Genomic DNA, 18,763 nt, shown 5'->3' with positions numbered 1-18,763 from the left:
TTCCAGTACCAATGACCGAGCTCAAATGAAGATTGATTGGGATATGGATAAAATAAAAAATTGTGAGGCTTGGCAGGTATATCTGGTTTTGCTGCAGCAACGGCTTGGATGGAGCTGATATCTCAGAGTGTCACAATATCTTCCGGATCATGGGATGGGGGAGTTGACGAGAAGAACTGGCGCACTAGTCCAAAAACGTTTCTTGCTGTGTGAAAAGGAGGGGCCCGCGATGATGTACAAGTTGCGGTAGATGCATCAGTGGAATCCACAGGTGCGTTAAACTCCTGCTGTTGAGTAGTGCGATTGGAGGGAACACTCGGTGGAGGCTGCGTAAATATATCATTGTACTGTCTGTAATGTAGCGGCATGGGAACGCCAACACGTTGGCTCCTCCGCTGCGCCAGTGACAACTCATCTTCATCTATTTCCATGGACGCCGTGCCAAGAATAGCATCAGGTGCTGAGGTAGATGCATTCTGCATCGACGAATCAGCACATGACGTGGGGCGCGTTGCTAACAAAGTTGAGTGAACGTTGGAATGCTCCGCATCTATGATATTGTCGGAAGATGGTGGTGGTACTCGTAGACAGTGGAGCTGCATGCTCGGAGACTGTCTGCCCCTGTTGCTATCAACTCGTGACCACTTTGCAGAGCCTAAGAGATCTTTTGCTTTCGACAATGCAGAGAACAATCTTTTCTTGCTTTTCGTGCAGGAGCGCTGATGTTTGGTGTAGGCGTTCTCCTGTGTAAACTCCCGAGTACAAGTGCATCTGAAAGGGGCTGGACCTTTTGCCAGGTCCATGAGGAGCTGTGGAGAGAAGCGAAAGGACAAAAATTATGCTATGGTTATGCTCAATGTTTAAAGGATCTGAACAAACTCACAGACTCACCACTTCTGACAACCAACAAACCTAGGCCCAACGTTGGCCAGCAGGATTACCCGAAAAGTGATTAGAGCGCCAAGTTCCCACAGGCCAAGAATCCATGCCAAAAGGTTAGTATTGCTACTGCAAATGATGACGGCAGGAAAAGCTGGATGAGTCATGATGTAAAAGCTGGCAGGGGAGGAAAAAATCCCTCCATCCAATGGAACCGCCATCCTCACCATCCTCTACCATCACTACCCCACCTAACTGTCATGAAATTGCTCAGAGGTCAGGCAAACTGATTGCGATGGCTATGACTTGCCGCTCCGCCCTGCTGCACTATGATCATGCCTCAAAATCCATGGTTGAATGGTGTTGGTGGGTGCTACTTGAATCCTGTGCAAATTCTGGGCAATGACAATGGCCCGAAAATGTAGGCCTGCCGATGATGAGGGGAAGAAGATTCCGCCATCTGACTTGGAGAAGTCCTGCGAGGAATACGATTTTCAATATCCATGCTGCCTATGCGCTGATGAGGGTGGAAAAGAGGCGTACGTAGAAGCAGCCGTGTACCCATGGTGGGATACAATCACGAAGAAGACCCATTGGACTGCAAGATGTGCTTCTGATACTTGCGGATACAGAGGTTAGCGTTCTTCATGCCCAAGAATATCTGTCTCTGATTGCCACCTAGTGAAGATAAATACTATACACTTCCAGTTATTCCCTTTAGCTGCATTCCGGTACCCGCGAAGAGGTACGAACCTATTCAGCTGCCATAGCACAGTTTTATTGATAGATGGGTGATAAAGAGCAGCAAGTCCCTCCTGTTCAATTCGAATGGACCAACCAGGAGCAAACGGAGTTGTTAAACAGGCTTGCTTCGTCTAACGGCAATGGGATTGCTGTGAGTGAGTTTCGTATTCTGTTTCAACACTGCAAGCAGTGTGCATGAGTAGGACCAAAGCCGGCAATGAAGCATCATATCTGCTCAGGAGGGGTGCAAAAGCGACGAGGGCAATCATTACCACTTGATCATCAGAGCCTCTGACGTGTTTCCAAAGCACTTCCAAGTCACAGGGATCAGAGAGTAGCGTAATGTAGACTAATAGAAAATGAAATCAGCGCCAAAAACTTTTGTTGCAGATAAGACTTACCTCGTTTCTTGTCATCGAGTGTTCGGGTATGCCGTGGGTTCACTCGGGTGAGGGACTTGGATCTTTTGTCGAGACTCGACGAACCCTTACCGCAGATTCTCGAAGCGCCCTGAGATTGATGACTGTCCTTTGATTAGTACCAGCGTGACACATGGGATCGCACGGTGCAGCTATCTCATTCGGCCACATATTGATAAAATAGAACATATATTTTGGGGAGTGTGAGGTATTTAGTACTAGTAGTACATATCCACGATCACACTGTGATTTTCGTCCACATGACTGCATGGAAATGTTGACCTCGGCGCTCGCCAACTGTGTCGACGTTCTGCACAGTGCCTGTTTTACACCAGTCACCACCTCTCGTGCAGGTAGCTCAGAAGACAAGAGACAAAGAAAAACAAATGACATGCGTCTACAGGCCTTGATGCGCTTCCTCGATTAGTAAGTATTAGTTTGAGCTCTTTGGCACCAGTTCGCTAATAGCTCAAACTGCACCCTGTTTTACAATAACACAAGTTACCACCTCTCGTGCAGGTGAAGTACAATTAAACTATAAGTATGTAGATTCATAGCATCACACTCGCTCAGTAGAATGTGTCTTGACTATAGTGTGTCTATGTAATGTTCTTCCAGGAGTCCGTGTCGAAAGTGCTGCAGGAATTCCAGCCATATGGATTCATGATGCACATATTGAGGATCTCCCTTAGTGAAAGCCCCATAGATATGCGTCACCACTGTATGGGTCAGTATATCAAAATCCAGTCAAGCGGCTTGATACTTGTTCCTCCTTAGGCATTTACCGTCTTGAAACATTAGACGAAGGATCAGTTCATCCCAAGTTAGTCAATTTACGTTTCTGCTTCAGCTTATGTATATTTAACGACACTGCACAGGTTATCTCCTTGACTTCCAGTCCCATTTTACTTTGTCCAAATGATAGTCAGGCAAAGTGAGGATACATGGGGAATCATGCACTTTCACATGAAGGATGACCTGCGCCCTTTACATACAAGCCAGAAGGACAAGAAGGAGATGTGTACGCCTTCGAACATTCCCTCTGCAAGCCTTGCTGATACTCTGCAGAAGTCATTCGTTAAACGCGTCCAAAGACATTTCAGACAACTTGGACTCCAAAGACTGAATGAAGAACGCTAGAAATGCTCCAGAGTCTCAGCTTCAGGACAACGAACTGGGTTGCAAAATGGGAAGGTGCAAATCTCATATCCATTTTTCTTGACTCACGCTTAATAGATACCATCAGCAATCTTCCAGGCTCTCAAATATCTCGACATCTTCAGAACTCAATGTATCAAGAATCGCAGCGGCCTCTTCACTCCTGGTGTACGTTTTGTGCGTCGCTCTCACACCCTCTTCTACTGAGGTATCAGCATTCAGCAACACCGCAATATCCCGCCTCATCAACACTCTGTTTGTCCCTTTTGTCGCAACTTCACTTTCGTACTCCGGACCATCTAGACACAAGTTCAGCCAAGAAGCCAAACAGATCCTTCAAAGTTAAGAAGAAAGTTCGCCAGACACTCATTCCCAACGCTCATATGGACCTCTTCTCTGCGAGGCGCTGAACGAGTTAAACTTGATATCACCTATCCTTGCTCCAATGCTAGTTCTCAGGGCATTTTTGTTTTGACGGTCAGCATCATTGGACTCAGGTCCATAGCTTCCATCGATTTTGCGTCTCCCTGTGCCCTTGAAGACCACTGAATTTATTACCTGCTTAGTACCTTGTTACACAGCATGCGAAACTGGCTCGCGGTGGAGCTTTGAGTTGCTCATGCAGCTCAAATACCACGAGAAGCAGAAGCTTATTCTCATTGTTTATGGTGTGGGCATTGTTTGATTTGTCCCACGTGTATCGTGCTTGATCCTAGTATTGATTCTAAGCTTTTTAGTTTCATGTTGTCAAACATGCCGGGTATACTTGACCTGCTCCAATGCACTGGGCATTTAATTTCTCATGAGGTCGTGGTGGATGTAGTGCTCGCAGCTTGGAAGTCATCATGCTTACTAGGTCTACAAAGTTAATGAATGAAAACTGGGCAATGGTCTGGAAATATCATCTTTGATGGGAAACACCAAGCTCACATTAAATCAGCATTTGGAATAGACTGCCTGGTGCGGAGCAACTACTAGAGAGGGGGATGACACAAGGAGTTGGTTTCGACATCTGAAGGTATAAGATCAGGCTGCTTGCCAGTCGCTGAAGGTCATATTCCGCTCTAACGGGAAAGTCCACATCGATGTAAATCACCACTGAGTACTGAGTACTGAGGCCTGAGGTATGATTGCTCACAAATTTCGTCGCTTCGTATAACCCGACCTTATGGAAGATGCACAATCCGAATGAATTGAGATTACTCTATTGAATCTGGATTCACGGTCTCTGGTTGAGAGAAAGATGGGTGAAGGTCTCGAGAATCGAGATTGCATTAATTACTAGTAAGTTCTGATCAATTTTGAGTACTTGCTGAATCATACAGTAACATACAACCGGGTCAAACACGCTCACATGACACGAGCAAAACACAATGTAACAATGAACTCAAAGATTTCTTCTCCAACGTCAATCTTAAGTCTCTATACTTTGCCAGTCAAAATATAGCTCCGTCGACTAACGCGTTTAATTTTTGACAGTATGTACAGCCTTCCTCTCCCGGTTCAAACAAATAATCTGCTGCTACACAGATTCCATCTTAGCGAAAATTCTCTTGCTCCGGTTGTCATGGTTCGTACCGTCTGCAAGTCTGGCAAGTCTACAGGAGGACCTGCGAACCGTAGTGTGCTACCTGGCCCCTTCAAACTTGTTTCTGGTCTCCGTGGTGAACAGGTCATCAAAAGTGTATATCATAAGCCATTGCCACATGGGATGGAAGAGGCAATATCGACTAGAGAAAAAGACATTCTCATTCCTCAATTCTGGAACCACGTAGGCGCACGCGACTCCTTCTCGTATATTTTACTAATTCTCGGCAGTGGTGTTTGTTCTGCCATGATGGCGGTCCACAAATGTATGAATGCTCACATTGCCCACGCACAGTGTGCGCGCGCTGCATTGTCATCCTGGAAGAGTCGCTGGACTACATCAAAAAAGGCGATGTCTTTTTCAGATGCCCCAGATGCCACGAAGTTCATGATAGAAATGCTGGAAAAGGTATCATCACACCATATTTTGTAAGTTTACCGGTCTGCAGCCTCCACTTTTTCTTCTTATTACCATCAGGGCTTTGAAGATGCTCAAGGAAAGGCCGTGCTGGCAACACCTGCCACTATCCATGGCCACATTGAGTTGACCAGTCGGTCAGAGGTATGCACCCTCCCCATCCTCATTCTCAACTTTGTCCTTGCCAGTGTCGATATCTTCGGGTCACCCGCATGTGCCATGTGAGATGGGCTGCATCCATACGTTGCTCCAGATTACTATGAAATTGTGTTCGACGTTGGAACACTTTCCAAGGTCAAGCAGCACGCCAAGGCAATGGAGAAGCTCACGCAAGACATAGGACTGCATCAGTTTGCTCGTGTCAAAGTATGTGTCCACTCCCACTCCGATACAAACTGCAGCGACCTCTGGGCTGGGTTCGAGACCTCAAACATTAAAGGCGAACATGAGGGGCCTGTCGCCTACTCACTCGACGATGTAAGTTGGCTTCTGTTTTCAATTGTTTTGTGGCCTTACTCTTCGCAGTTTTTCACCACAGTTTTCCCCAGTAGCATAGCAGGCTATCTCAAGGGAGCCACGCTGTGGATGTTGGTATGTGGGCATATGGTACGTGAAATTGATGTTTTCAATGACTTCAAAGCCTGTGTAAGACGGTGCGTACATTACCACAACTTTGCTGCCTCGCGCTGAAATACTACAATACAATTATGAAATTCAGCACGCATTTGCATTTGATGCTGAACGCTTCCATGCATGCCTTGTTCCACCGTTCATCTTCGCATATGTGGAACGTGTTCTTGTCGAGGGCTTCGAGGTTGAAGAGGCCATCGAAGATCTTCTCAAAGCGGCTCCTCGACTTGGGATGCATACATCCATAATTCACATCCGTGTTACAAACATTTTCCGTCATCACCCTCCTACTGTCTCCGAATACAACAAAGGAGCCATGCACATGGACGATAAGGCCTCCATGATTGTGACCACATACAAGTTCTTTCATGAGAATCAGCGTCCTTGGGGAAATCCACTGCCCTATCAGTGTCCGCGTTGTTACTGTGTTCACTCTTGGGGCTCTACAACCCGCCCTATGTCCAGCAATACCCAATTCGCTTGCAAGCAATGCGGATTCATCATCACCTATACAAAGCTCGACCACTCAAAAATTATCCTGTACCACGAGGGATATCGGGGGACCAGCGAAGTGAGTGGTAAGCTAACGAAAAAAGGCCTCGGTACTGGTTCTGGGTGGTTGGTAGTGGTAGCAGTCGAGCCTGACGGGGTGCTAGCCCTTGCTCAATCAGTTAGCCACTCCACCCAGGAACATTGATCGATCATTCAATGAGTCTTTTTTTATATGTACATGTTAATCTACTTGAATGCCTTGCTGAATACGCATTGATAACTCATCGCATAGCCCCACAATATCTGTTGAATCTGCGTGTAAATCTAAACCTACTGCAGCGCAATTGACTATCCGATGTCGCGGTGCGGCTCTTCCTCCTGCCAACCAGTCCCAGCCTGATATCCCTCAACCATGAGGGAGTCCATCTGAATCGGGATTCGAGACGATACACAATCGAAGGACGACGGAGCCTGTTTCTGAGGTTGTGAAATGAGTTTGATCAGTACACTATTACACAGATTTCAGTCTGAAGCATCAATTATAATACCTATTTATTCGAGCTGATATCATGCAACGTCATAAATAATCCAACAAGATATATATATTCTTGTCCCCGGCAGCTCGCACTGTTACATCACTTTATCGTATGCCAATCACATTTACAATGCACTATACGTACCTCCGTCGAAACTGTACTTTCCTGCCCCCTTGGCACCATTTTGCTCACTGTATAGTACTTTGTCATACAATAATCAGATTGGCACTTTTCAGTCAGAATTGTAATTTTCTTGCAATTTCTTGTCTCCTCAAGCCATTTTGCTCTTCAGTGTATATTAAATTGTGTATGCTAATCATTCTTCCGAGATATTGCATATCTCCATCAGAGTTGTAGGCTACTGATAAATTGACACCATTTTTATCTTGCCCGTATATTACTTGGTCATTACTTGTGAGATGTTACATTTTCCATCAGAATTGTAATTTGCTTGCATTTTCTTGTCGCTGGATGTCATTTTGCTTGTCTGTGCACAATACTTTGTCATGAGATATATTATTGTGTAATATTGTCAATTTTTTGTTAGACTTTGCCAACACCATCTATAAAAAGCAGGTGCACCCCGATTCTGTGATGACATGGGGTCTCAGACCTAAATAACAACAGACTTCCTCGTCGATGAGCTTGTTAGCACAAAGAACGCATACACCTAAGTGGTAGAGTAGCTCACTACTAAAAATACGAAAGACGCAGAAAATACAGGCTGAAATGGGTGAGCATATTCAGCAAGCTCGAATAACAAGCGCTATCTATATGACTCGCACAACTATCAGTAGGTCTAAGCTTCATCTGGCTGGCTGGCTATCTCACTGCCTCCGGGTCGCGCTTTGAATGTACGTGGACGGGATAGTAATTCCATTGAAGTCGTCGATTGGTCAGTGAGCAAGAGTGGTCGCTCCGCGCTTACTTGAAGATTGAACAGTATTCGAGAAGCAAGAACACTGTGCGCAACAATCTGAGGTCTAGAATGAGGAATGTGAGCTTTCGACAACCTATATAATCGAGCAGACTAACACGTTTAGCGTTTCGCTGTAAGAGAGCTAGGAAGTCTACTCAGTTCTTGAGGTCAACAAAACAAAGAAAGAACTCACGGGCAACACAGCAATAATGATCACATTGACCATAGATATCACTACAGAGATGTCAGCGCGAAATCAATAGTAACAATGGTGTTAATACTCATGATGCAGAACATGTAGAGTAGTCCGTCACGATAGATACTCCTCACCAACGCGCTATGAGAACCCAAATAGTGTCGATATCTCAAACATACAGTGGTGGACATGAGAACTAGAAGTGAATTAGAATTATCAAGTGGGGAATTTTGAATAGAATAGTCGCCCCACCTATCTCGAAAAACATCAAGACTCCATAAGGGAGGGCACTGCTACGAGCCCCTTCGAACACACAAGGGGGGCCAACTGAAAGGAGATGAATACTAAGACTGAGAAGCGAGCTTTTGAGACCTTGCCTCCTGGGATGTTGAAATTAATGGGGGCAGCACTTAGAATCGCACACGTCACCAAGATGGCCTGCGCATACAGGTCAGCGGTGCACAGTGGAATGGAGATATTGTTGTACCAAACCAAATGAGAGAAGAATGATAAGATAAGTCTTTTTATTGCCAGAGAAGGCATAGACCCTGAAAATCAATAGACCTGTTGTGCGAGCATAAATGCGTACTTTAACGTGAAGTGCGAAAACCAACCTTCCGAGGCAATTATGCCCAAGAAGTGTATGCCTGCGAAATGTCATCGCCAAGTCATGTCATGAGCTATGTGGACCAACCATTTACAGCATCGTTAAAAGGTGCACACTATATGTTGATATGAGTTGCAATTGGCGCTGCACAAATCAATGGTGTACTCACATCTTGCGTGCCCCATGTCTTGATCGCGGCTGGTCAGGAATCAGCTTTTGCGTAGTAGCGCGCACCGGCGTGTCTTACAGTACGAGGTCATAAGCGCACCAGCAAAAGGTGCATATCGTGAAATCGTGAACGTAGTCCGGATGATTCCCCACTTTCGTCCCCAAGTCCATTGGACCTACAATAAATATCAGCACCAAGGTACGAGTGGCTGATTATTCTGACTTCGGAATGTAAGGTGACAAAGTAGTCATAAATCTGGTCATATATTAGAGCAATAATGAGACTGAAGAGACGCAACTTACTAGGATTGCTGATGCAGCAACTTTGGAGAGTTGTGAATAACGATAAGATTGTTACCAGCCCGACCTTACCGTTAGTGTACTTGAATAGTCGTAGAGATTAGAGAGAGGTTGCTCAAAAAGCACGGTTGGATTACCTTGGCTAACTGTAAACCGAAAGTATCTGGGGCTGACATTCTCGAGCGGCACAATGGATAAATGGAGGTCTGCAGCAAGCAGTTGCCAATAAGTAGTGCTGTAGCGAGTTGCACTGCAACACGGCTGTGGTCGTCGATGGCAAGTGTCGACTCAGGAGTCAGGTGCAGTTACCTAAAGCGCGAGGGTGTTTTTGATCATTATGATACTATGATGCCATGGACATTAATGGGCGCACTGCGCATGATCAGATTCATAAGTATTTTAAGCCTGCGCACCAGTCGTTTTGTTGATCATGAGAGTGGATACTACTTAAATCAAATGCTGCGCTATAGTAGTATTAGTATTCGTGGCTCGATTATGTAAGTAGAACCTCAAATCTCATGATTCGGGTCGCGGGCCAGGCCTCAGGGTCAGTGGGCCAGGGAGGATGTCACTGTCGACCCAATCAATTGCAGGAGTACTAGTGCAGTGTATGTGAGCATCGAAATCATCGGGGAATTCCCTTTTGGCATGGTAACCTTTCTTTGGCCGCAGAGCGCATCACGGAAACAAGGTCTTTGTGCGCTGAGATGGGCAGTGCTTCAAGATTTGTACGGTTGCTCGCCATTTAATACTTTACCAGACAAATCGGATTCAAAGGATGGTGATTATTCCTGGAAGGTCTGTTGCCATTTGCAAATGATAATACGTCAGCCTGCGATTGTATTTTATGAGCAGTGTATCGTATCCATGGCCGCGCAAGGCAGTGTGAGACAAACATCAGATGTACGCACAGCTTTGAAGATCTCGTGTTAGTCCTGTTAATTTATGTGTGAGCACCAGCTTATCGCACATTCCAAGTCCTCTTCATGCCCTTGAATCACTGCAGCCAAGTTTCCTGCAATTCGCCAAGTTGGCTATTGGCTCGCCCACCCAGAGGTTACTGACTCCGATCCTCGAGTTGATCGGATGTGTACTTCGCGCCGCCTTATGTTCTCATTCAGTTCCTCGTGGATTGTATCACTCAGGTTCAAATCTCCAGCGTTGGTTCGCCATGGCAAGGATCTGGGAAGTATGCAACAAGGCTTGTGGCGAGGAGTCGTGTGGATAGATGGATTGCCTGAGAGACCTTGGGTATACCTGTTCGTTGGGGGATTCAGTGTGTCTGGGAGAGAGGAAGATGGAAGAAACATACGGATATCAGCTCTCCCGAACAATGGAGTAAGGTTGATGGTCTTTTAGTCGAGGATGCGAATGGATTTGGCTTCAAGTCGGAAATAACAGAAGAAGGCTATAGAAGGGGAGCATGTGTTGGAATGGCATGTGCTGAAGACGAGATCTAGATAGCAGCTGATGATGTGACATTGAATGAGAAGAGTCGATACGTGGTTCTAATCAGAGGGCTAGCTAAGCTGTTCGACTGAGTATCATGTATGATGTATCTTGAGAAGGCCAGACTGCTCACTACAGTAGGCTCCTTTTTGTGTTTTTATTCAACAACCTGCGTGAACCGCTAAGGTGGTGCATGGTCTTCTTTTGTACACGTACGAGAAAGTGAATTATATAAAATTTCTTCGGATGATCGGAGTATGATCGATCGATCATCGACTCGCCGGAAGCAAAGAGTGTGTCCTACTAGTAGTAGTTTCAACATATTGGACGCGACGCCGCAGTACCACGGTCATGAAATTTCGAAAACTCGGTGCGAGCGTGGTCACTAATCAACTAACAGAGAGCTACTCGTTAGGCTTCCCCCTGGCAAGAAGCAGAGGATGGTATCAGGCGCCGGGACGTTATACATTTATGCTGTGCTGTTTCTCACCGTCGACACAAATGGCTTGCATCCAAGTCAAGGCAAGCAGAGACGCTCACTCAATAATCGACTGAAACCCAATGGAATACAGTCCAGGATCTACCACACGACTTCAGCCTGAGGTGATGCCATCCAAAAGCCCAAAGTCAAGAAAATCCAAAGAATCGAAGGTAAGAAGGAACATCTTTGGGCGTCACTGTTTGATCTAACATCATGATAGAACAACCCACATACTAAACAACCCACTTCTGAAATCAAGGAGTCCCAGGCCGAAAATATGAGCCAACTGCTGGATGTCACTATAGCAGGCATCAGTGCCGTACAAATCGTCGTACCTAGTGACCTGGCGAAAGGTGTACTCGGAACAGTCGTCAGTATTCTGATGACTGTGCAGGTGCGTCGGTGTCACTCTCTTGAAAATGAGGTTAAAAAATCCTCACGTCCGTATAGTCGGTGATCAAGAACAAGTCCGCTTTCCTGGCGCTAGTCAACAAATGCAAGACCATCGGGGAAATTCTCGAGAGAGCAACCAAAGACACTACCGACGACAATCTTCCAGGATACTTGGCTCATGCTTTATCGGAGCTTAACTCGTAAGCAAACTAAATTTCACTGTCGCTAGAAACTGACAATGCCAAGCAGGTTAGTTAACGATATCAATAATAAGGTAGTTTCAAGGAAGAAGCAAGGATTGTTGAAGAGGTTCTTATCTGTCACGATTGATCGTGACCAGATTGCTAGTTGGGAAAAGGACATAGACAGTGCCCTCAAACTCTTCGATGTACGTCTCTGTGACTCGACCTGATCTTCTGCTGCTGAATGACATCCCAAGACTGAAGCGCTCGTTGGCATTGCCATGAGGGTGGAAGAGCTCCCTGGCATTACCACGAGGGTGGAAGAGCTCACTGGCATTACCATGAGAGTGGAAGAGGTCGTTTCGCGAATCGACAGCAATCTAACCAGTGTCAATGTTCTAAAGTAAGTTGTCATGTTCTGCGGGTTGTGGGTGTCCTCTAAATGCAGTCAGGTATCAGCCAATTGAGCCTCCATCACGACCTTCCATGTTTTATGGCCGCGATGATCTCATGGCGGAGTTGACGACCCTCGTTGTCAACGGTGAACACATTGCATTGATCGGTCCAGGAGGCATGGGAAAGAGTTCTCTTGCCAAAGCCATCCTTCACGAGCCACGTATCATCGAAAAATTTGCTGATCGGCGCTTCTTTGTGGCTTATGATGATCTAGATCCTTCGACTATCACATTCGAAACTTTCATGACTCATTTCGCGAAAGCCCTTGGCATAGAGATCACCGGCGCTGATCCTTTGCGCCCAATATCTACCTTTCTTCATTCCGCTAGCACACTTGTTGTCCTCGATAATGCTGAGACCTTTGAAGATGCCAGTGCGTTGTCAGCGCTCGAAAAAATACCACCGGCAATCGCGAAGATTGCAGACATCCATGGCGTCGTCCTGATCCTCACGTCACGCAGTCGAAGGAATGCAACAGATGTGTTATGGAGAACGATGGACATTCCGCCATTGGACTTGAGTTCTGCAGAAAGAGTGTTCTTTCAAACTTATCCTCGCTCCCGTTGCAGTGATGCTGAGGAAGAAATAAAGGACCTACTCAGGGAATTGGACTTTCACCCCCTTTCCATTAATTTACTCGCACACACTGCACGGCAAAATGACTGGTCTCCAGCCATGCTGCTGCAGAGATGGAACAATCGGCACAGTGCCGTGCTCAATGCCGGCAAGGGAAGGCTGCAAAGCTTGTCAGACACCATGCAGCTGTCACTCAACTCGCCATCCATCCAAGGTCTTGGCGAGGATGGTCGTCGTACTTTAGCCATAATCGCCTTCTTGCCCCAGGGTCTCAACGACAACTTAGCTGGCGATTTGTTGCCATCGCTCCAAGAAGTCGACACTATATGCGATGTTCTACGCAGGCAATCTCTTGTTTATCGTCAAGACGACTTCATCAAAGTACTTGCGCCCATTCGACATTATGTGCAAGATTCGTTGCCACTACCTGACTCCACACATTTGCAAGAGATACGCACCTTCTACTATGGCACTGTCGAGCAGTGTTTGGAAGAACAAGATGGTTATGCTAATATCATTATCTCGGATCACTTCAACATTGAGCATGTCGTTGCTTTCGACCTCGCCCATATCCCTGAAGAGACTTATCGCGCTTGCTCGAAATTTTTGAATTGCTTGACGTGGCATCTTCCTCGTCCAACCACCCTTACCCCCGCTATTTTCAATGTCATCGAGAACTCCTCCACGTATGAGCTCAAAGCATACTGCTTGTGGAGTCTTGGCTGCCTCTACGACGCTCTCTCCCAGCTCACAGACACAATAAAGATTTTCAAAGCTGCTGAAGCGCTCTTTCTCGCCACCGGCAACCACAAAATGGTGGCCGAATGCGTTACCAGTTGTGCAGACATGTACAGATGTCAAGCCCGCTTCATTCAATCCCAACAGCTTTTACAGGGCTTTCAACGCTCCGAGTCCTGGGAGTATCTCAGCGAACCAACGAAAAGCCAAGTTTGGTATTTCTTGGATAGGGCTCGGATGTGCAGATTCACAGCATCTGCGGACGAATTATATGTGAAGTACTCGGACTCGGAAGATCACCTCTATGACTTGCTGTCCAAGATTCAGCACTGGCGGGCCAAACTTTACTATGGGGGAGAGACTGTCCAGGTGAATGAGCGCTTAAAAGACCTTCTCCTACAATGCACATTTACTCAAGTCTGCTTCGCCCGCCGTGACGCACTTATGGGGCTTGCAGAGGTGGCATTTTGCGAAGGCAGGCTATCCGAAGCCATGGATATCCTACAACAAATCGTAGAGATGTTCGAGGGACAACATTCGGATGATGTCTTGTGGTATACTGTGTTGAAGGCCGCTGTCGCAAGCAAGCAAGGGGACCATGCCCTTGCGAGGAAGCTCATCTACAACGCTCCAGGATCCCTCCAATTCTTTGAGCTGCGCAGTGCATTCATATTTCTTCACAGGTCTTATGCTGCGGCATGCATCGAGCTCACTGCGGGCGCATACGACAGGGCCGAGTCCCATTTCATCGCCACCATCGAAGGTTGTGATATTCAAGGACAACTTGATTTCAAGGCCTATAGCAAACGGGGACTAGGGGAGATTGCCTTCGCGCATGATGACTTCGCGTTAGCTGCAGTATACTTCACAGAAATACTGTCTGTGTGCGCTGAGATGGGAGTGCCTGAGCGACATTTGTACAGTTGCGAGCCGTTCTATGTCCTGCCAGACAGATTTTGTGGATGGACATTATTTTTAGAGGGTCAGTCGCCATTTGCGAACATTATGTAGATCATATACATGTGACAACAGCCTGCCATTGTATTTTAAACGATTGTACGAGTAGTCTCACCATGATATAGTATCTATGACAAAACAGTGATGAGACGAACATGGGAGATTAGTGAAGCGGAATACATAGAACTTCAAGTTTCAAGTGTGTACTGAGATTGCTATGACACGGGAAGGCTGTGATACAGATTTGTTACATAGAGAACGCTTCTGTTCTTCTTATCATCACATATCTCATTTTCACTTTGATATGGTACTGCGCGAGCTGGATCTGCGACATCTCCTCAGATCAAAGGTTTATGAAAAAAGCCGACAAAAACTCACGATAGGTAATTGCTAGTCTCCCATAAACCAGACCAATAGAGAAAATAGTCGAAAGGCGATAACTACGCACAATTCATTCGTCTCATCTTCTCCGACTACGAGCTCATTCTCGCGCGCCTCATGTAGGTGCTATCCCATAAATTGCATCGGCTCGTCTGCACCTTGAAATCGACGGTGATCCTCCAGCCTAAAGTGGTCGAATGGGCATGCAGTTTTCGTAGAATAACTTACCCAGATTCATATTTGCAGTGTTGGTTTACCACTGCAAATATTTGGGAGAGGTTCAGGACATTGGCCTCGCGTTAAGCCTAGGAGTCCGGCCGATCGGTGTAGCGTTCGAATGGGATGGAATAAATCAGGTTCGTCGGAACTCAGGAACTCTGCAAGATATGGAGGTGGCGGGAAAATAGGCAAAGCACATGGCTATCAGATTGCCCATGAGAACAACGAACTCAGTTAATGGTACGAGAGTTGAGAATATGAATGGATTCTCAAAGTTCAAGTTGAGATGGTGCTACCCGGCGTCGATGAAGATCGTAGCGGTTGCTGTCACAACTCGATGTGACATGCGCGTCTAGTATGTAGTATCACATGATGTGACGCAATTCTTTTATTTTGGCCCTAAGCTTCTTAAGCTTGATCGGTCGACCCTCGAACAACTCTCGAAAGTTGAGATCTAGACCCCATGATAGACGCTGGTGCGTTATCATGTATGCTGTGCAGTTTCTCACCCTCCAGTGATTTGAAGCAGGCGGAGGCATTTCACTGCATGACTGAGACTCGGAATCCACCACACGCGTCCACTGGCAGGTGATGAAGCCGAAAACAAGAATTTCTAAAAAGGCAAAGGCAAGAAGACACAAAGCTCAGTGTTAGCGCCGTATGTTTGATCTGACATAGAACGGCCCAAACGTTAAGGAGCCCTCTTCTGAAACCAAGGAGTCGCTGCAGGACGATGATGCGATGCAACTGTTGGATGTCACTATAGCGGCGATCAATATCACGAAAGACCTCGTGCCCATCGATCTGGCCAAAGGCATCCTCGGAACGGTCGCAAACATCTTGATCATTGCGCAGGTGCGTTGATGTAGCCGTTGAAAATGTTCGTGAAGGATCCTGAGGTTTGTACAGTCAGTGATCAAGAATCAGTCCGATTTCCAGGCAATAGTCGACAAGTGCGAGACTATCAGGGAAATCCTTGAAAGAGCGACCAAGCATGCCACCGACGACGATCTGCGAGGATACTTGGGCCATGCCTTATCCCAGTTGAACAAGTGAGCCGAACCAAATTCACCTCTGCTACAAACTGATGGTGCCGTGCAGATCAGTAAACCGTATCAATAGTGAAGTGGCCTCAAAAAAGGAGCAAGGATTTTGGCAGAGACTCCTGTCTGTCACGAGTGATCGCGACCGCATTGCTGGATGGGAAAAAGACTTGGATCGTGTCATCCCACTGTTCAGTGTATGTTTCTGGAACTCCTTTAGAGCTACGGTTACTGGATAATGTTTTAAGGCTGAGATGCTCATTGGTCTCACGATTGGAATGAACGTGCGGACCGTAGGACTCAAGGACAATGTTCATGGGAATGTCGAAAGGTAAGTTAACATCTCAGCAAGCGTTGTGTATCCTCTAAAGGCAAACAGGTATCATCCACCAGTGCCCCCGTCACGTCCCTCCATGTTTTATGGACGTGACGATCTCGTAGCGGAGTTGACAAACCTTGTCGTCAATGATGAACATATCGCGTTAATCGGTTTTGGAGGCATGGGGAAGAGTTCCCTTGCCAAAGCTATCATTAACGAACCACCTGCCATGGAGAAATTTGCTGATAGGCGCTTTTTCGTGACCTATGATGGCCTTGATCCTTCGACCATCATCTTTGAGACTTTCACAACTCGTTTTGCGGGAGCCCTGGGCATAGAGCTTGCTGGTGCTGATCCTATGCGCCAAATTTCTGCCCTTCTTCGTTCTGCCAGCGCCCTCGTTGTCCTTGATAATGCTGAGACCTTTGAAGAGGCCAGTGGATCATCGGCGCTCGGAGAGATACCACCAGCCATTGCTGACATTGCAAACATCCCTGGCGTTGTTCTGATCCTCACGTCACGCAGTCGAAGGAATGCACCGAACGTGCGATGGATAACGAAAGATATTCCGCCACTGGACTTAAGCGCTGCTCAAGCAGTGTTCTTTCAAATTTATCAACACGTCAGTTGTAGCGAGGCTGGGGAAGACATACGGAACCTACTCAAGGAATTGGAATTCCACCCGCTTTCCATCAATTTGCTCGCGAACGTTGCGCAGCAAAATAGCTGGTCTCCAGCCACACTGCTGAAGAGGTGGAACAATCGGCACAGCAAGGTGCTGGACCCCGGCAAGGGGAAGCTCCAAAGCTTGTCAGACACTATGCAGCTGTCACTCAGCTCACCATCAATACAGGACCTCGGCGATGATGGTCGTCGTCTTCTGACCATAATCGCTTTCTTGCCACAGGGCCTTAATGACACCCTGGCTAGCGATTTGTTGCCGTCGCTCCCACAAGTCGACATTATATGCGATGTCCTTTGCAGACAATCTCTTGTTTATCGTCAGGATGGCTTCATCAAGTTGCTCGCCCCCATTCGGCATTATGTGCGCGATTCGTTGCAAGCACCTGACTCCACTTGTTTGCGAGAGATACGTAACTTCTACTATCGCATCGTCGACTGCTGTTTGGAAGAACACGATCACTATGCTGATATAATTACCTCGGATCACCTGAACATTGAGCACGTAGTGGCTTTCAACCTTGCCTATATCCCAGATGTCATCGAAGAGACCTATGACATCTGCTGGCAGTTTTTGTGGTGCTTGCAGAGGCATCTACCTCGCCCAACCATCCTTACTCCAATTGTTTTCAAAATCATAGAGAACTCCTCCACGCGAGGGCCAAAAGCGTGCTGCCTGCAGTATCTCGGTGCGCTCTACACCACTCTTACCCAGCTCACTGAAGGGATGAAGGCCTTCAAAACTGCTAAAGAACTCTATCTTACCGTCGATGACCATGAAAACGCAGCACACTGCGTCGTCCAATGTGCAGATATCTACAGGTGTCAAGGCCGCTTCATTCAGTCCCAACAGGTTCTGGAGACGTTCCAAGAAACCGACTCGTGGACATTTCTCAGCGAAGCATCGAAAGCCTACGTCTTGTTTTTCTCGGATAAGGCCAAAATGTATACATTAAAAGCATTCATGGACGAATTATTTGTGAAGTCCGGAGAAGATCGCGACTGGGGCTTGCCATCCAAGATTTGGTACTGGCGGGCCAAATTTTACCACGGGGGAGACATTGTCCAGGCGAACACGCACTTGGAAGACCTTCTCCCGCAATGCCCAAGTACTGGGGATCTTTTTGCTCGCAGGGACGTACTTGAGGGGCTTGCACAAATTGCATTTTGCGAAGGCAGGTTATCCGACGCAATGGATATTTTACACCAACTTGTAGAGATGTTTGAGGGTCAATATTCGGACGGTGTCCTTTGGTACACTGTCCAGAAGGCTATTGTTGCGAGCAAGCAGGGGAATCACGACCTTGCGAGGGAGCTCATCCACAAAGCCTCAGAGCCCTTCCAATTCTTTGCCCTGCGCAATGCACGCACATTTCTCCACCGATCTTATGGCTCCGCACTCATCGAGCTTGCCGCAGGGGAGTACGACAATGCTGCGTCTCAATTCACCGCCACGATTGAAGGTTGCAACATGCAAGGCAACCTGCACGCCAAAGCATTCAACATCCGTGGACTGGGTGAGGTTGCCTTTGTGCAACGTGACTTCGTTTTAGCGGCACAACGCTTCGCAGAAACACGGTCTTTGTGCGTTGAGATGGGAGTGCCTCCCTACCATCTGTACAGTTGCTTGCCATTTCATGCTTTGTCGAGCAGATTCGAAGGGTGGGGGTTGTTTTTGGAAGGCCGCTTGTCATTTACAAATGTTATGTAGGTCATCATATATGATGACCATGTGGTATACTGTATCCCCACATATTCGGATTGTTACACAAATGATAGGTACCAAGTCTCTAAACAAAAGGAACTCGCTTCATGACAAGGCTTTTGGCCAGACT

At 46.9% G+C, this 18,763-nt stretch overlaps 5 protein-coding genes across 5 annotated transcripts; 4 read left to right on the top strand and 1 right to left on the bottom strand.

Annotated features, from left to right (window-relative positions):
- Positions 1-1,087: 1,087 nt before the first annotated feature.
- F5147DRAFT_652560 (uncharacterized protein) lies at positions 1,088-3,610 on the top strand (the record flags this gene model as incomplete). Its single annotated transcript, XM_041433638.1, has 10 exons — positions 1,088-1,245; positions 1,305-1,513; positions 1,562-1,624; positions 1,680-1,774; positions 2,014-2,050; positions 2,446-2,468; positions 2,637-2,769; positions 2,968-3,063; positions 3,279-3,368; positions 3,504-3,610. 10 exons carry the CDS (start codon positions 1,088-1,090, stop codon positions 3,608-3,610), a joined length of 1,011 nt encoding a protein of 336 aa, XP_041293226.1.
- A 1,070-nt stretch (positions 3,611-4,680) lies between these two features.
- F5147DRAFT_652559 (uncharacterized protein) lies at positions 4,681-6,532 on the top strand (the record flags this gene model as incomplete). The annotated part of the gene is made up of 6 exons (XM_041433636.1): positions 4,681-5,053; positions 5,083-5,216; positions 5,266-5,349; positions 5,500-5,682; positions 5,731-5,796; positions 5,924-6,532. 6 exons carry the CDS (start codon positions 4,681-4,683, stop codon positions 6,530-6,532), a joined length of 1,449 nt encoding a protein of 482 aa, XP_041293225.1.
- Positions 6,533-7,533: 1,001 nt separating this feature from the next.
- F5147DRAFT_836842 (uncharacterized protein) lies at positions 7,534-9,229 on the bottom strand (the record flags this gene model as incomplete). Its single annotated transcript, XM_041444026.1, has 15 exons — positions 7,534-7,846; positions 7,899-7,924; positions 7,976-8,016; positions 8,064-8,174; positions 8,231-8,305; positions 8,356-8,416; positions 8,466-8,542; positions 8,593-8,625; positions 8,673-8,700; positions 8,755-8,783; positions 8,833-8,929; positions 8,977-9,009; positions 9,057-9,076; positions 9,126-9,135; positions 9,191-9,229. 15 exons carry the CDS (start codon positions 9,227-9,229, stop codon positions 7,663-7,665), a joined length of 864 nt encoding a protein of 287 aa, XP_041293224.1. The 3' UTR covers positions 7,534-7,662.
- A 1,746-nt stretch (positions 9,230-10,975) lies between these two features.
- F5147DRAFT_160763 (uncharacterized protein) lies at positions 10,976-14,398 on the top strand. The gene is made up of 7 exons (XM_041428342.1): positions 10,976-11,024; positions 11,075-11,153; positions 11,204-11,377; positions 11,434-11,576; positions 11,626-11,764; positions 11,816-11,961; positions 12,011-14,398. Exons 2-7 carry the CDS (start codon positions 11,109-11,111, stop codon positions 14,337-14,339), a joined length of 2,976 nt encoding a protein of 991 aa, XP_041293223.1. The 5' UTR covers positions 10,976-11,024; positions 11,075-11,108; the 3' UTR covers positions 14,340-14,398.
- Positions 14,399-15,339: 941 nt separating this feature from the next.
- Positions 15,340-18,741, top strand: F5147DRAFT_693595 (uncharacterized protein). The gene is made up of 7 exons (XM_041437257.1): positions 15,340-15,361; positions 15,415-15,512; positions 15,564-15,740; positions 15,795-15,937; positions 15,987-16,125; positions 16,177-16,259; positions 16,308-18,741. The coding sequence occupies exons 2-7, from the start codon at positions 15,477-15,479 to the stop codon at positions 18,637-18,639; spliced, it is 2,910 nt and encodes a 969-aa protein (XP_041293222.1). The 5' UTR covers positions 15,340-15,361; positions 15,415-15,476; the 3' UTR covers positions 18,640-18,741.
- The last annotated feature ends 22 nt before the right edge of the window (positions 18,742-18,763 follow it).

This window comes from Suillus discolor (genome assembly GCF_016758755.1).
Source record: "Suillus discolor strain FC423 chromosome Unknown F5147scaffold_25, whole genome shotgun sequence".
Taxonomy (NCBI): Eukaryota; Fungi; Basidiomycota; class Agaricomycetes; order Boletales; family Suillaceae; genus Suillus; species Suillus discolor.
Note: the sequence above shows the minus strand (reverse complement) of the source record. Positions and strands in the feature narration are given on the sequence as shown.

Coding starts and splice junctions, on each gene's coding strand:
- F5147DRAFT_160763 (XM_041428342.1), top strand. CDS start 11,109: ATGCCATCCAAAAGCCCAAAGTCAAGAAAATCCAAAGAATCGAAG. Junction 11,154..11,203: donor GAAAATCCAAAGAATCGAAG/GTAAGAAGGAAC, acceptor ACATCATGATAG/AACAACCCACATACTAAACA. Junction 11,577..11,625: donor GCTTTATCGGAGCTTAACTC/GTAAGCAAACTA, acceptor AATGCCAAGCAG/GTTAGTTAACGATATCAATA.
- F5147DRAFT_693595 (XM_041437257.1), top strand. CDS start 15,477: ATGAAGCCGAAAACAAGAATTTCTAAAAAGGCAAAG. Junction 16,126..16,176: donor GTGTCATCCCACTGTTCAGT/GTATGTTTCTGG, acceptor TAATGTTTTAAG/GCTGAGATGCTCATTGGTCT. Junction 16,260..16,307: donor GTTCATGGGAATGTCGAAAG/GTAAGTTAACAT, acceptor AAAGGCAAACAG/GTATCATCCACCAGTGCCCC.